This window comes from Lipotes vexillifer, unplaced genomic scaffold (genome assembly GCF_000442215.2).
Source record: "Lipotes vexillifer unplaced genomic scaffold, Lipotes_vexillifer_v1.1 scaffold738, whole genome shotgun sequence".
Lineage (NCBI taxonomy): Eukaryota > Metazoa > Chordata > Mammalia > Artiodactyla > Lipotidae > Lipotes > Lipotes vexillifer.
This window is the reverse complement of record NW_006769699.1, coordinates 865,141-882,266: the sequence shown is the minus strand read 5'-3', so window position 1 is coordinate 882,266 and position 17,126 is coordinate 865,141. Positions and strand designations below refer to the sequence as shown.

Genomic DNA, 17,126 nt, shown 5'->3' with positions numbered 1-17,126 from the left:
CTTTGCTCATTCATTTTTTTCATTTGATAAGTATTGTCTTTGGCTGCTTTTGAGCCATAGTGGTAGAGCTGAGTAGTTTCGAAAGGATCCATCTGGGCTGCAAAGGCCTAAAATATTTATTATCTAGCCCTTTACAGAAAAAGTTCACCACCTCTGAGGTACACCAATACTAATTCTCTGTGTACATACTGAACATAGGCATTTCCTTGAACAGGACTGCCATTTTGAGGGAATTATAAAAATTAGAAATGCATTCTTTGTAAACATACTTTCAAAAGGCAAGAAGAATTACAGACCAAGTATCTAAAGGAAAAAAAGTTCCTTTCCAAATGATTTAACAACTTCATTAAGACGGTGCACTGAATACACTACATTGAGACCTTAAATTCTGTTTAGTGTTTTTAAAACCATAATAAACATACTGACATCAGTGAAATTACTGTATTCAGTCACAGCAGAAAGTCAAGACTAGCTAAAGCCAGTGGGTGCTTTACTAACTGCAGAAATCATGCTTTGCCTTTATTGGCTCTTTTAGGAACTGATTCACATAAACAGTCCTAAAGCGTTCCTTCTAATTAGAAAGTTTATAAACTTTGGCCAATGACTGTCCACTTGGCTTAATGGTATTATCATTCTGAGTCCTTAGTTCAAATCTTAGCATATATAGAGAACATTATTCTTCTCTATACATGCTAAGCAAAAAACCCCAAAACGTAAAATACTCGAAGTGGAAAGGAAAAGGGCAAAGTGGCATATACATATAAACTGTTTTGTTTCAAAACAGAAAATCCGATGTGAAGAACAGGAGTATCACCCACAAGGTGCCAATCATCTGAAATAAAATGTTTGTAAAACGCCTGGGATAAAAAATAAAAACCTCACCAACTGGATAAGAAAACACTAAATTTATTCTTGTCTAATGAAATTCACTAAGAGCCCAAGATGATAAGGACCCACACATTCAGCAAACCCTTTTAAGTTAACCAAGACACCAGACTGTTTTAATCCCTCCACCGAGCACCCTGGCAGTGAGATGACCAAAACTGGCCTTCTCTTATCTTGGAGCATCCTTAGTCCCCTTCGGGCACAGTGGCCCTATATAAGGTTGGTTCAGAACCATATTGCCAAAATGTCTTTCAAAGCCTCGGGATGGTGAGCTTCCTTCAGCAGTCATATGCAAATAAGTAGGTTCACGTAAGACCAAATGGTTCAAACGGAATAAAACCTCTTCTAAGATCGTTTTCAAAAAGGGAAACCAAAAAAAAAAAAAAAAAAAGGGCCCGTTCAAAAGGCTTCTCCTTCAGGTTTAGGCTTCTCGTTTAACAAAGACCTAAGAGGAGGGGCCCGATCAAGAGGTAAATTGGCGGAGAAGGGGCGAGGTGCAGCAGAAAGGGAGGCAGGTGGCCCAGGGGAGGACGGGCCGCGACAGGTGAACCGGGAGGATGGCGGGGCGCGGGCGCGCCCGCACAGGTGGCTGCAGGGCTGAGCCCGGGACGTAAGCAGCCGGGAAGGCGGGCGCGGACAGAGCGCTGGGATCACCGCCGAGCAGCGCAAAGGGGAAGGCACGGAGCGGGAAAGGCATGCGATGGGAACGGACTGGTTTCTACAGTTTCCCTTTCTCCTCAAATAACTCACCAAGAAAATCACACTGAGAAGACGGGGGAAAGGAAAGGAAATGGGAAGGAGCTTCCGGGAGCCGCCGCTGCCACCTCGGGCTGCAACCCGACACCTCGAGCGCCCGCCCAGGACGGCCCTCAGCCTCGAGCCCAGGCCTCGCTAGGCCCACCCGGCTCCCGCACAGCGGCCTTTGCGCCTGCGCCAAGGTCGGCCTCCACGTCCTCGTGCCACGCCCACGGCCGGAGCAGCCCAGCACGCGGTAAGTGACTCGTTTCGCGCTCCACCCACCCGAGCCGGCTCTGCTCCTCTGGCTCCTCCCTCTCTCGTCCCGCTCCCGACGTCGGACGTGCGTCAGCGTGGCCTCAGCCGCTCGCCCCGCCCCCACCGGGTTGGCACCTGCGCACAAGAATGTTATTGTGCGACGCTAGTACGCCAGGTTCGATACCGTGCGTGTCTCTGCTAGAGTTTATCTTTTTCTCCAAATACACAGAAACGGGAAAGAGCAACATTTTTAAGGGGACGCCAGCCTTCACCCCTGTACTCTCAAAGGTACAAATAAACAGTGGTTTTCAGGTTGAACTTCTCTGAGAGAAAAGGAGCTGCAGAGAGAGGGAAGAGAGGAAAGGTAGTTTGCCGGGCCACCTTCAACTTGCCCGTTGCCTAGTAACTGTTTCCAGGGCAGTCGCGCCGTCAACAACGCTAAGTGATCCCAAGAGTAATAGAAGAGATATTTTATTTTCTTCCCAGGAGAGGACAGCTAAGAAGACGTCAAAGGGGAATTGTGTGAAAGAGAGAAGCCTTAGTTCCTTGAGAAGGCAAGAGAGTAGGAGAGGAAAGGGGAAGCGATGAAGAAAGGGTTGGAGATATTGGTATAATGAGGAAAAAGCTCAGTAGTTTTAAGGACTCATTTGGTGGCCATGGATCCAACGTGCTCTTCTGAGAGCATTTATAACCTCATACCCAGTGACTGGAAGGAACCTCCCCCGCCTCCTAGGTACGTGGGTAAGCAAAGATTACCACTTGAAACAAAAATGGGGAATTACTGTTCCATTTCAGGATTAAATAAGCATCATATCACTTTCAAAACGAGAGAACGTGTATTTTTGTCTCAATGAAGTAGCCTTGGATGACAACTTCTTAAAGAAGAGTTTGCAAAATATAAGTATTTAGCATCTCACAATTCACAGAGAGGGCAGCGTGGTGCTGTGAGAGGGCCGTTTTCTTATGTTAGCCTCCTTTTAATACGTGTGCGATTGTTTGTAATTTAATTGTGCATGTATGATGTGGCATACAGCATAGCCTGAAATTTCTTATTGTTGAAAAGAGAAAATCACAATTTTATTATCCTGTGTTAGGATACTTGAAACTTGGTTTCAGGAGTTCATTGTTTTGTTTCTGACTACACTACTGCTCCCTGTATAAAGGGATAATACTTATTTTTTTTCCCCAAGAGTATTGTCAAGTATAAATTCCTATTTGTTTCTGAGCCTCAGTTTTTTGAAACAAAATAAATGGATGAGATAGTTTCTAAGGTCTTTTTTTTTTTTTTAAACCAAGTTGTCATTTTCTTTCTTTTTTTTTTTTGCGGTACGCGGGCCTCTGACTGCCGTGGCCTCTCCCGTTGCGGAGCACAGGCTCCGGACGCGCAGGCCCAGCGGCCATGGCTCACGGGCCCAGTCGCTCCGCGGCACGTGGGATCCTCCCGGACCGGGGCACGAACCCGCGTCCCCTGCATCAGCAGGCGGACTCTCAACCACTGCACCACCGGGGAAGCCCTCTTTCTTTTTTAAAAAATATATTTATTTATTATTTTTGGTTGCATTGGGTCTTCATTACTGCATGCAGGGTTTCTCTAGTTGCGGTGAGCGGGGCCTACTCTTTGTTGCTGTGCGCGGGCTTCTCATTGCGGTGGCTTCTCTTGTTGCGGAGCACAGGCTCTAGGCGCGTGGGCTTCAGTAGTTGTAGCACCCGGGCTTCAGTAGTTGTGGTTCGCAGGCTCTAGAGCGCAGACTCAGTAGTTGTGCCGCATAGACTTAGTTGCTTCACAGCGTGTGGAATCTTCCCGGACCAGGGCTCAAACCTGTGTCCCCTGCATTGGCAGGTGGATTCTTAACCACTGTGCCACAAGGGAAGTCCCTCTCAGGTCTTTTCTTGATCTGATAGTTGATGGAAGGAAGAGTGGATTGATAGAGACCCAAAAATATGTCATTGAGTTAAGATTTTCATGTAGGTGTTAGGACCCCCTTTAATTCCCCAAATTTCGAAAAGGAAACCACACAGTAAACATCCCAGTTAGTCTCCTGGGACTTAGCACTTACTTAAATCTATGGGGAGAAAAGAAGGCAACTGATAGAGAAAATCTCATTCCTCCTAGGATTTTTGCAGCTTTTACCTTTCTCTTTTTCCTGATCCAAGGCAAAACTGCATTGCAAGAACCGTGGGCTAAAAACAAAAAACAAAAAAACAGGCTCTGCAACTAATTGGTTTTGTGATCGTGAATACATTTTCATTTGTTTTCTGATCTGTAAAACAAACTAAATGAACTAGATAATCTTTAAGGTCTTTCACATCTAATTATCAATTATCTTTACTAGTAATTGCTTGGGGTGCATAACATCTTCAACAAGAGGGCAGATCCTTCCATTTTTAAGCCTGAGTATCTGTTTTTAACCAAATCAATACCTATTTTGTTCTTCATTAGCTTCTCAAAATCTAGTAGAAATTAGAAATAGGAATTCAAAATAAGATATGGTACAGTTGCAGACTTTATGAGAAGTGTTCAAATTAACTATTGCTGAATGGACTTTTGGTCAGAAATTCCTGTATATTGTACAAGATAAAGCTTCTCTGTATAACTCACTGGCAGATTATATTTTCCATAGAATACTGTATTTGAATGTTAAGATAGTTTATTAAATAGGCATTTTGTTTTTTGGTAAATTTAAAAGCTTTACTGCATCTAGGTGACTTTTTCAAGAAATTTTATAGGAAAAATCTTTATTCATTTCGCAAGCACTTACTGAACCCCTATTAGTGTATAACATTGCCCTTGGGCAATGTTGGAGTGACAGCACAAACTCCTTGGTTTACTCTGAAGGAGTAAGGAGAAAAAACTAATCTACGGTGAAAGGAATAGAAGGCATCCAAATGTGATGGCAAAGAGCTCGTTGCATTAGGGTGAAGTTAGCCTACACTGTCAGCACAGCCATGAGTTTTTAATTTGACAAAATGTCATGCATGCAAAACACTAATTTATAAAAAACAGAGCATAATAAAACATTTAACCAATTCTTTCTCACCACAGTAACACAAACTTGCCCTTACCCAATCCCCTTACTGCAGTACAAATTCATGCTAAGAAAGAAATATATTAAGCTGCGAGCCTTGTTTGCATCACTGAGTTATAAACCCAGCTTCAATAAAGCTCACTGCAGCTCTTTGCAAGACTGGCAAGATGATCGTCCAGCTTTCACAAAGAGGTGGATTCCTTGGGGAAACCAACAGTTGACAGCACTGTGATATCCCTTACCTCAGAGGTTACAGGCTCCTTGGGGAACTGAAAGATAAACATTAAAATGTTGGTTAACAATAAAACCATGTATTATTGAAAACCCTAATGAGAGATGCAGGTGCTAAATGAGAATTTAGAAAATGGATATATGTAATCAAAGTGGGATGAAGGGCACCCTCTTCCAGTTGAACAGTGAGCTATGAGCAGTCTAGGTCCCAAAATTCTACACAGTTGACCAGGGCTGCAATAATATTGGCCTGACATTTAAAACAAAACAAAGAACAGTGGTTAATCAGATGTTCATCTAACCCATTAGGATAAAAAAAATCTCAAACAAGCATTATCAAACTATACCAACTCTTGGTCTGTATTTCTCTGTGTGCTCTTTAAGATAAACTGCTTTAGAACTGTGTATTACAGATTTAATATGACTATGTGGTGACTATTGGCAAGAAAATAAGTGCAAGTATGATACATCTGTTGAAGATAACTTTAGTTTTAGAATAATTAATCTATAGCCACATCTAATAAAAAGTAGAAAGTAAGGCCAGTTGTCTAAAGTCACTCTCTGGATCTTTATAATAAAACCACACTATCCAGAAAATGGAATAAAATGCAGCTATTGAAAAGAAAGTATAATGGAAGCAAGCTAAGTGTCCATCAATAAATGGATGGATAAAGAAGATGTGGTATATATATACAATGGAATACTACTCTACCATTAAAAAAAGAATGAAATTTTGCCATTTGCAGCAACATGCATGGACTTGGAGGGCATTATACTAAGTGTAATAAGTCTGATAGAGAAGGACAAATACTATATGATATCACTTATATGTGGAGTCTAAAAAATACAACAAATTAGTGGATAAAACAAAAACGAAGCAGACTCACAGATATAGAGAACAAACTAGTGGTTACCAGTGGGGAGAGGGAAGCGGGGAAGCATAATATAGGGGGTGGAGGAAAAAAGGATTATTATGGGATTATATGAAACGATGTGGGTGAAACTTTTGAAAATTGTAAAGTGCTGTAGAATTTAAAGACTCTTTCATGCAATAAAAAAAGAAAAGAAAGTAAGCTTTATGTGTACTAACATGGAAAGGTATCACATTATATTAAGTTTTTTTAAAAATAAATTTATTTTATTTATTTATTTTTTGGCTGTGTTGGGTCTTTGTTGCTGTGCGCAGCCTTTCTCTAGTTGTAGTAGGCAGGGACTACTCTTCGTTGTGGTGCATGGCCTTCAGTAGTTGTGGCACACGGGCTCAGTAGTTGTGGCTCGTGGGCTCTAGAGCACAGGCTCAGTAATTGTGGCACATGGGCTTAGTTGCTCCGTGGCATGTGGGATCTTCCCAGACCAGGGCTTGAACGCGTGTCCCCTGCACTGGCAGGTGGATTTTTAACCACTGCGCCACCAGGGAAGCCCCTGTATTAAGTTTTAAAAATCAAGTTACAATTCATACATAAATAGAGATATAGAAAACATAATTTTTTCTGGAAAATGAATTGAGGAGATGGAGGGAACCTAGATCTTTATTCCTTTTTGCTGTTGTTGAGATATAATTGGCATATACCATTACATTAGTTTTATCATTTAAAAAAATTTTTGTAATTTGGAAAAATTAAAAAATTATTATTCATATAGAATAGAATATCTTGTTTTCTATAAAGGATGGTAAGCTTTCAACTCACACAAAATAGTGTAATGAATCACAAGATTGCAAATTTTAAAAAGGTGAGAGTATATGCACTCCTTTTTACTGCAGAGGAAGTTATTTTATTAAGGGATCATATCTGCCAATTCCAACTTCCGTGGGAATTTCAAGGCACAGATTTGGATTGAACATTATTTCCTGATGGTATCTAGTGAGCTCATTCAGTTTGGACCATAGTTAATTCCCAGCCATTTAGTTCATGATTATGGAAAGTCTTCTAAAAGCAAGAAACAATTTAATGTTTCTCCACACAAACTTATGTACCTAGTAAGATGAGAATACAAAGTATTAAAAGTGGTATAGCTGAACTTCTGCTTCCAATCAAGAGTGGATTTTACCCTCTCACCTTAAACAACTAAAACACCAGAAAAATATATGTAAAACAATGGTTTTTCAGGCACTGGACAAGCAACACGGAGCAGTCATCCCTAAGAGAAGGGAAACAAGCCCTACAATTGTCCCAACATAGTCTCTGGAGAGAATCTCCAGACAAAAGTCCAGGAAAGAGAAATTAAAACAAAATCCAGTAGTTTCCCTGAGTTAAAGAAACAGAGTTCAGAGTTTGAGGTGGTCAAGGCATGTAGAATTCACAGCACAAGAGTACCAGAGAGGAAAAAACTACATATAGAGAGAACTATAGAAGTATGCAGGAGAATTTCCCTGAAGTCTTTGGTTGACAGTACTTTTGTATGTTGAAACTACCAAGGCCAGGGAAATAACCAACACAAGGCAACAGAGCCAGATAAAGTTTATATTCCCACCAACCAGAGTGGAAACTCCTCCTAAGATGCAAGGGATTGAGTAGTGCCCTCAGAAATATATTGCCTCAGTAGTAGGGCCAAATCAGAATAGACTAAAAGCTCCTGGACCCAGAAATACAATGTATAACCAAGAGAAAAATCAGTCAATACAAACAGACAAAGAAATGACATCAATGAGAGAATTAGTAGACAAGGAGATTCAAACCACTACTTTAAATATTCTCCATGTGTTCAAAAAGGCAGAGGAAAACATGAGCAAGGTATGGAGAGAAATAGAAGGGTAAATAAAACCCCAAATCTGACTTGAAGACATAAGTAATACCATGTCTAAAATGAAAGTAGTATACTTAATGGGAATAACAGCAGCTAAGACACTGAAGAAGAAAATATTGTAGAATTGGGAGACATAGTAATACTAGAACAATACAAAATGAAAATGAGAGAAAAAAAAAACTGAAAAGGAAAACAGAATCAGTGAGCTACGGACAACATCAAGCAACCTAACACAAGTGTAATTAGAGTCCCAGAAGGAGAGTAGAGAGATACAGAACAAAGATTTGAATAATGGTCAAAATTTTGACAAAATTAATGAAATCTCTAAATCCACAAATCCAAGAATTGTAATGAGCCCCAAGCAGGAAAAGGAGAAGGAGGAGGGGGAGGAAACCATACCAAGGGCCATTAACATAAAATTTCTTAAAACCAGTAATAAAGAGAAAAATCCTAAAAACAGCCAAGGAAAAAAGAAACATTACATACAGAGGAAGAAAGAAGGTCAGCAAATAGAAACAGTGGAAGCCAGAAGTTTAAAAGTCCATAATGCATAAGAAAAGGGTATGAGTTGGAAATTTGGATTTGCACAATGAAATAAAGAACACATAAAATGGTAAATATATGGGTAAATGTTAAAGTTTCTTCTTTTTAAATTTATTTCTGAATTTCTTTTTAATTTATTTGGCTTTTTAAAGGGAAAGTAATCACAATGAATTACGGGTTTCATAACACACATATAACAGGATAAACATGGGGGAGGGGTAAATGCAAGTATTCTTTTGTAAGGTTCTTATGTCCTATGTGAAGTGACATAATAATACTTGAAGGTAGGCTGTGATCAGTTAAACATGTATATTGTAAACCTTAGAACTTCCACAAAAACAAAAAATAAGGCAGAATAAAATAAGGAAGGGGCTTCCCTGGTGGCGCAGTGGTTGAGAGTCTGCCTGCCGATGCAGGGGACACGGGTTCGTGCCCCGGTCCGGGAAGATCCCATGTACTGCAAAAAAAAAAAAAAGGAAGAACCAGCAACGGGGTATGTAGAAAACAAATAGCAAGATGGAAAATTTAAACACAAACATATTTTTTAAATCACATTAAATGTGAATGGTCTAAATACACCAAAGAAATGAAACCCTTTGAAAGGATAAAAATTCTACGCTTTCCATAAGAAAATCCCCTTAAAAATAAAGACACAAGTAAGTAAAAAGTCAAAGAATGGAAAAATACTGTTACCATAAATCAAAGGAATGTGGGCTGCTTATATTAATATCAGACAGTAGATTTTTAGAGCACAGAATTTTAAAAGGGATATAAAATATTATTTCATAATATTGAAGTGATTAGTATTTCAAGAAGGTATTCTAAATGCTATGCACCTACTAATAGAGCTTCAAAATACATAAAGCAAAACCCGATAGAACTAAAAGAAGAAATAGACAAATCCACAATTATAGTCAGAGATTTCCGCATCTCTCTTTCAATGATTATTAGAACACTTGAAAATACTTCCAACCAGTTTGACCTAATTGTCATTTATAGAACACTCCAGCCAACAGCAGCAGTGTGCACTTTCTTTTCCAGTGTATGTAGAACATTTACCAAGATAGACTATGCTTTGTGCCATAAAACTAGTGTCAGAAAATCTTAAAGGATTGAAATTTTACAATTATATTCTTTAACCACAGTAAAAATTAATTAGAAATCAAAGAGGTATCTGGAAAATCCCCAAATATTTGGAGATTAAGCAAAACACATCTAAACAAACTCCTAAGCCAAAGAAGGTATCAGAAGGGAATTAAAAATTTAAATTTTAATTTTTAAATTTAATTTAATTTTAAATTTTATAGCTTCTATTAGATAAGTATAAAGGTTTAGTCAAATATCTAAACTTGTACCTTAAGAAACTAAAAAAAAAAAAATTGAAAAAGAAAAGCAAATTAAACTCCAAATAAGAAATAGTAAAGATCAGTGCAGAAATCATTGAAATAGAAAATGTGAACATTAAAGAAAATCAATGAAAAGCTGGTTTTTTAAGAAATCAATAAAATTAATAAGCCCTTAGCTAGACTTATCAGCAAAAAAAAAAAGAGAGAAGACATAAATTACCAATATCAGGAATGGGAGAGGTGACATCACTATAGATGCTACAGATATTCAAAGGATAATAAGGAAATACCATGACCATCTTTATCCTGGCACGTTTTTCTTAGGGCAAAGGTTCCATCTAGCCTGCCTAAGCCTGATGGACTCAGATAATTCAGATAATTATGCTTTATGGCTATCTCCAAATGAATATAGATATATAGATAAGTTAGAAATGTATATCCTTTTTATAAAGTTTAAATAATTTTTACTAGAAATGTAAATGCTACAACTTTTTATTTTAATTTTAGGTATGTATCAGTTTTTAAGGCAGCTGTAAAAGATGAGAAGCAAAAATTTAAAACTGCAATGAAAACTATGGGACCAGCAAAACTTGAAGTACCTTCTCCGAAGGATTTCCTGAAGAAACATTCAAAGGAAAAAACTCTACCACCCAGTAGGTTTTATCACTCTTTTTAATATTAAAAGTGTTAGCAGATAATTTAAAATTATTTTGTCTGTGAATATTAAATGTTTACAGTGATATATCAACTTTACCTCATATTAAACAGAATTTGAAAGGCTAGGAGAAAGCAGAAGCCAAGAACATAATAGATGCGCCCCAGGGCTCATAGCAGCACTGTTTACAGTTGCCAAGACATGGCAGCAACCTAAGTGCCCATCAGCAAATTAATAGATAAAGAAGATGTGGTCCATGTATACAATGGAATACTACTCAGCCATAACGAAGAATGAAATATTGCCATTTGCAGCAACGTGGGTGGACTTGGAGGGTATTATGCTAAGTGAAACAAGTCAGACAGGGAAATGTATGACATCACGTATGTGTGGAATCTAAAACATACAACGAACTTGTGAATATAACAGAAAAGAAGCAGACTCACAGAACAAACCAGTGGTTATCAGTGATGAGAGGGAAGAGGGAGGGAGCAAAACAGAAGCAGGGGGTTAAGAGGTACAATATTATGTATAAAATAAGATACAAGGATATATCGTACAACACAGGGGATATAGCCGATATTTTATAATAACTATAAATGGAGATGACCTTTAAAAATCACTATATTGTACACCTGTAACTTATATAATATCAGTATTGTACATCAACTATACTTCAGTGAAAAAACATTTTAAATAAAAGTTCTCAAAAAAACCCACAATGTAGTAGAAAAAGAGAGTGGAGAATGCCAAGTTGCCCCCCAAATAGACTTTCCTTTGATGGTGCAAGCATCTTGAACTACATCTTGGACTATCTGATAAAACCCCACCTCCAGCACCACATGCCCCACCATCTTCATAACTAGCTATATGACTTCAATAACAATGATCATAAGAAGAGTTCTAAACCTCAGTGGGCAAGATAGCTCAGCATCTAAACCCTGTCTGGCCTTTTCTGCAAGAGATGCAAACTACAACCATTACTATCAGTTGTCGAAGCAACTATCAGGCTCACTTTAGCCTTGAGTATGGGCTTTAACTCTCTCCGATCTCTAAGACCATTAGGACAATGAAGGAGTTAGATGTAATGGAGGAGCCTTCACGAATGAGAGCCAGTTTCTTGGGCGTGCTACCTGTACAGTCACAAAGGGCTCCGTGCTTCAGAGGATCCCACACTTGGTTTAATGCTCTGCTTTTGCCATCTTGAGATGCCTAATCATTTTTTATCAAGGAGCCCCACATTTTCATTTTGTACAGGGCCTCACAAATTATGTAGTCAATTGTGGTCATAGAGAATATGGATATCAGGGGAAAAGGCCATCAGGAAAGTGGAGAGTGGATGAAAAAGGAATTGTTATTGGTATTCATGGAAGCAAATTCTTCCCATCTTGGATATGTCTTCCCTGATGTTTTCAGATAATAAAGAGAAGAGGGCAATGAGTCTATCTATTTTAAAAAGTTAGCCTCGGTGACTTCCCTGGTGGAGCAGTGGTTAGGAATCCGCCTGCCAATGCAGGGACACGGGTTTGAGCCCTGGTTGGGGAAGATCCCACATACCACGGAGCAACTAAGCCCGTTAGCCACAACTACTGAGCCTGCGGTCTAGAGCCCGCGAGCCACAACTACTGGAGCCCACATGCCTAGAGCCCGAGCTCCACAACGAGAGAAGCCACCGCAATGAGAAGCCCGCACACTGCAGCAAAGAGTAGCCCCCGCTCGCCGCACCTAGAGAAAGCACGCGTGCAGCAACGAAGACTCAACACAGCCCCAAAAAAGCCTCTTCCCATCTTCTGGCATCAAGGAAATAATGCAATATCTCAAGCCCAACTAGGGTGTGCCTTTTGACAAAAATGAAACAACTACTCTCTATGGCAATATTATGTGTCCCACAATCCTCTCTCATAACCCTCATGCCGTGACGGAAGATGAGGGCATTATTGGGAAAGGTGGAAGAAGCAAGTCTGAAACTACAACATTCATGCTGAAATTCATGTCTTCAGAAGCCTCTCTTGTAGCTCCCTTAAGTGGAGTCTTGTTACTTTGTGACCCACAAGCACTTGAGAACACTGGAAAGTCTTAAAATGGAATTTAATACTTTAAGTGCCTTAGAACCAATGATATTACTTGGGTCCTCATGAATCCTCTCCAAGGTTAAGCATATTACATAGCCTAACTGTATAAATCCTAAGTTTCAAATAAGGAGAAAGGGAAGCAGTCTGTCTCTTCTCTTATAAACATTATAAGGCAAAACAAACACAAAATTTCATTGGCCTTAGGAATAATTAAGAAATTCAGGGCATTGCAAGAGCTTTAAAAGCCCCGTCCAGTGAGACAAAGTTAAAGGTTATATAGACCAAGGCTACTGCCAGTCTCTTGGTGAATATTCTGCCATTCTGAACACAATAATTTGCTAGACACACTGAAAAATACCTAACAGGTACAAGAAGATTTCTCAAATTTTAAGTAGTAGAACATCTGCATGACCACGAGACCGTGTTAATATTGCCACTTTATTATAGCCTAAAAAGAAACCCAGTCATTTGGTCTTCAGACTTATTAACATTACCACCGAATAATTTGTAAAGAGACATCCTCGCCCCATTTTCCGAGCCACCCCACACTGCCAACCCCTACTCCTCGGATGAAAAGAATATGATGTTTAGATATTGATAGATATAATATAAGGGTAAGATGGGGGTGGGCTTTAGGCTCCATCCAGTGCATAACCACAAACAACCAAGATTTATAATATACTTACTCAACTAAGAATGAATTATCAGTCTTTCTAAACTGTTTCCTCATTTTCTGAGAATTCAGTTTTGCCTCTTAATTGCATTTCTAAAGCTATCGTTGTGGGAGTCCTTTGCATGCGCTTTCAACTCATAATTAAATCTGGCTTCTAAATGTTTCCCATGTGATCATCTATAAGATGTATGCCTCTGGTTTTTTAGGCAAACTGATTATGCCAACATTACTTGATATACCCAACCTGACTTGGGTGTATCTGGTAGAAGGGAGCTCTTTGCGTTGTAACAGGCTTATTCTCTGCTCCGGGCTTTGGAAGAACTCCCTAATTCAATTTCTGACAATGCTCACAACATCTCAGTAGTATGTTAAATAGGAAGAAGATAGCCATTTTTGTAGGTCAAAAACAGTAAACAATTTTACATATAGTTCAAGCTAATATATACATTATAGTCTACATATTTTATTTTTCCATCCCCCACTATAATGTAAACTCCATGAGAAAGGGGACTTTGTCTCTTCTGTTCACTCCTGTACCCACAGTTCCTAGAGCATTACCTGGGGACATAGTAATTGCTCAACAAAAATATATTGCATGAATTAATGAATAAGTGAACATTCAAAACCTCCTTTATAATGTTTCCTGGGGGGGGGTGTAGAATTATCAGGGGTATATTGGTTTGCTGGGGCTGCTACCATAACAAGTATGGGGTAGCTTAAACAGAAATTTATTTTGTGACAATTCTGAGAGCTAGAGTACAAAATCAGGGTGTTACTGGGAATTCCCTGGTGGTCCCTGAGCTTCCACTGCAGGGGTTATGGGTTTGATCCCTGGTTGGGGAACTAAGATCCCACGTGCCACACGGAATGGCCAAAAAAAAACCCAAAACAAAACCAATAACAAAATGAAACAAACAAACAATAAAATAAGATCAGGATGTTTCCAGGGTTCATTTCTTCTGAGACCTCTCTCCTTGACTTATAGATCACTGTCTTCTCCCTGTGTCTTCACATGGCTTCCTTCTGTGTGCGTTTGTGTCCAAATTTCCTCCTTTTACAAGGACATCAGTCATATTAGATTAGGGTTCACGCTAATGACCTCATTTTAACTTAAGTCCCTCTTTAAAAGCATGTCCAACTACAGTCCCATTCTGAGGTACTGGCATTTAGGGCTTCAACGTATGAATATGGGAGGGGGACACAATTCAGCCTATAACAAGAGATTAATCCAGTTCATAAACTTTTAATAATAAGTATTATTTTTTCTGATAATAAAAGTTATATAAAATGATTTAAAAATTCAAACAGTACAGAAATGAATAAAGTCAAAGTTCATAGTAGTTGTGATGAGGTTAAGATTTGAGTAAGTTGGGGTTTTTTGTTGTTTTTTAAAATTTATTTAATTTACTTGTTTTTGGCTGCATTGGGTCTTGCTGCGCGCAGGCTTTCTCTAGTTGTGGCGAGTGGGGGCTACTCTTTGTTGTGGTGCGTGGGCTTCTCATTGCGGTGGCTTCTCTTGTTGCAGAGCACGGGCTCTAGGCAGGCGGGCTCTAGGCAGGCGGGCTTCAGTCCTTGTGGTGCGCGGGCTCAGTAGTTGTGGCTCGCAGGCTCTAGAGCACAGGCTCAGTAGCTGTGGCTCACGGGCTTAGTTGCTCCGCGGCATGTGGGATCTTCCAGGACCAGGACTGGAACCCTTGTCCCCTGCATTGGTAGGCAGATTCTTAACCACTACACCACCAGGGAAGCCTTTGAGTAAGGTTTTGTCAAGATAGTTGTTGCCTTCGGTTCTTGGAAATAAAGTGTAATTATTTTACATTTTAGCATTTTGACAAACCACTTTGATGTGGCTGTATCAAAATAGATAAGTTGGAATGGTCAAGTCAAAGAGACTGTGTAAAAATGGCCAGTTTCATCTGCTGCTAATGAAGAGAATGTGGTAGAGAGAGGTAAGTAACTTTGGATAGCAATTATTTTAGGAGGTGAGCTGTAATCAGGGAGGAGTGAATAGGAAGCCTCAGCAGTATTGGTCATTTATCATTTCTTAAGCTGCATGTTAGGTACATAGCTATTACGTGATTTTTATACCTTATAATAATAATAGTTTTAGTGAAAAACATCCACAGATTCTTGGATATATCAGATACATCAAGTTTGATTTATTTACTTGGTGATTTTACAGTAACTTTCCTCTGAAGAGGCAATTATTCATAATATTGAAGGTACTCAAAAAAAACTTTTAATGTTTCTTTGGGCTTTTTTCAATGGGCATACTGAACATTTGTTATTGAAATATTTATAAGAAAATATTTTTATAATAGCTAATAAAAATGTTTAACTAGCATATGATTTGGGGTGTTTATTTTCTTCCCTTAGATTTTTATATTGTTCTCCAACATATTAATTGATTATGTCACATTTAATTTTTTGCATTTATGATTACTGATTTTTACCTTAAATATTTGAATATATTATTAATAAAACTCTAATATGCTAGTGGTAAAATATCTGGATGCTATAAATAGTACTGAGTAGCCACATTTATAGTTTAATATTAACAAGGAAATGTTATGTTTAACAGAAAAAAAATTTGAATGGAATGAGCCCAGAAAGCCTCCTGTGCCATTGAGGACGGACCATCCAGTCATGGGAATACAGAGTGAAAAAAATTTTATAAATACAAATGCAGCCGATGTCATCATGGGAGTGGCTAAAAAACCTAAACCAATTTATGTTGACAAAAGAACTGGAGACAAGCATGACCTTGAAACTTCAGGACTAGTTCCAAAGTACATCAATAAAAAGGTAGCCTTGTGATATATTAATAAGACCTGATAGGTAATTTAAATATGGTATTCATAATTATTGTCTGTATTATCACTAATAGTGCCCTCACTGACAAACTAATGGTTACCAGTGGGGAGAGGGAAAGGGGAAGGGGTTGGAAAGGGGTAGGGGATTAAGAGGTACAGATTACTATGGATAACATAAAGAAGATACAAGGGAAATATAGCTAACATTTTATAATAACTTTAAATGGAGTTTATATCTATAAAAATTTTGAACCACTACGTTGTACACCTAAAACTAATATAATATTGTAAATCAACTTTACTTCAATGTAAAAAAATAGTGCTCTCACTGGACAAATTATCTAGATTGCCAGTTCTCATTCCTCTGAAGTCCGTGTTTGGTCCAAATCTAGTGTGATGAAATTACAGAGAATTTGGAATGAACAACAACATATAGTTCAGTAGAGGGAAACAATAATTGTTTTTTGTAATTTCAATTATTAATATATTTAACACTTATAGCAAACATTCTCTAAAAGGTACTCATTTTCAGTGAGGTGGAGTTGTCACTAGAAGCACAGTTGTTACTATAAATCTAGAAGGAATAACCTTTCAGAAGATCCTAAGATTTAGTCATTAGTTTACATTATCTTGTTAACAGAATGAGAGAAATGAAGAGGAAAACAACTTTAGAACCATCCATCCTATCAGTGTACTGTAAATAATTCACAGTACTATTTCAGTTTGAATATACTCATTTGTGTTTGGTTTGGAGTAAAGCAGACCTTGAGTACTGTACAATATTTAGTCTTTTCAGGACCTTCATTTCTATCTGAAAAGGTGCTTATCAGATAGGCATATAATTTCATTGTTGAAAATTACAGAAGCTTGGGTTTAGCAGTTTAAATATAGAACTTTAAAAATAAATAAATAGGGCTTCCCTGGTGGTGCAGTGGTTGAGGGTCCGCCTGCCGATGCAGGGGACACGGGTTCATGCCCCGGTCTGGGAGGATCCCACATGCCGTGGAGCGGGTAGGCCCGTGAGCCATGGCCGCTGGGCCTGTGCGTCCGGAGCCAGTGCTCCACAATGGGAGAGGCCACAACAGTGAGAGGCCCGCGTACTGCAAAAAAAAATAAAAATAAAAAAAAAAAAAAAAAAACTGGGGAG

General features: G+C 38.7%; 1 protein-coding gene across 1 annotated transcript in view; it reads left to right on the top strand.

Annotated features, from left to right (window-relative positions):
• The first annotated feature begins 2,306 nt into the window (after positions 1-2,306).
• The window catches only part of ENKUR (enkurin, TRPC channel interacting protein), a 29,020-nt gene continuing 14,200 nt past the window's right edge, over positions 2,307-17,126 (top strand). Inside the window, exons 1-3 of the mRNA XM_007445865.1 lie at positions 2,307-2,611; positions 10,277-10,422; positions 15,748-15,971. Of these exons, the coding sequence (XP_007445927.1) occupies positions 2,535-2,611; positions 10,277-10,422; positions 15,748-15,971 (447 nt within the window). The 5' untranslated portion in view covers positions 2,307-2,534. The remainder of the gene's footprint in view (positions 2,612-10,276; positions 10,423-15,747; positions 15,972-17,126) is intronic.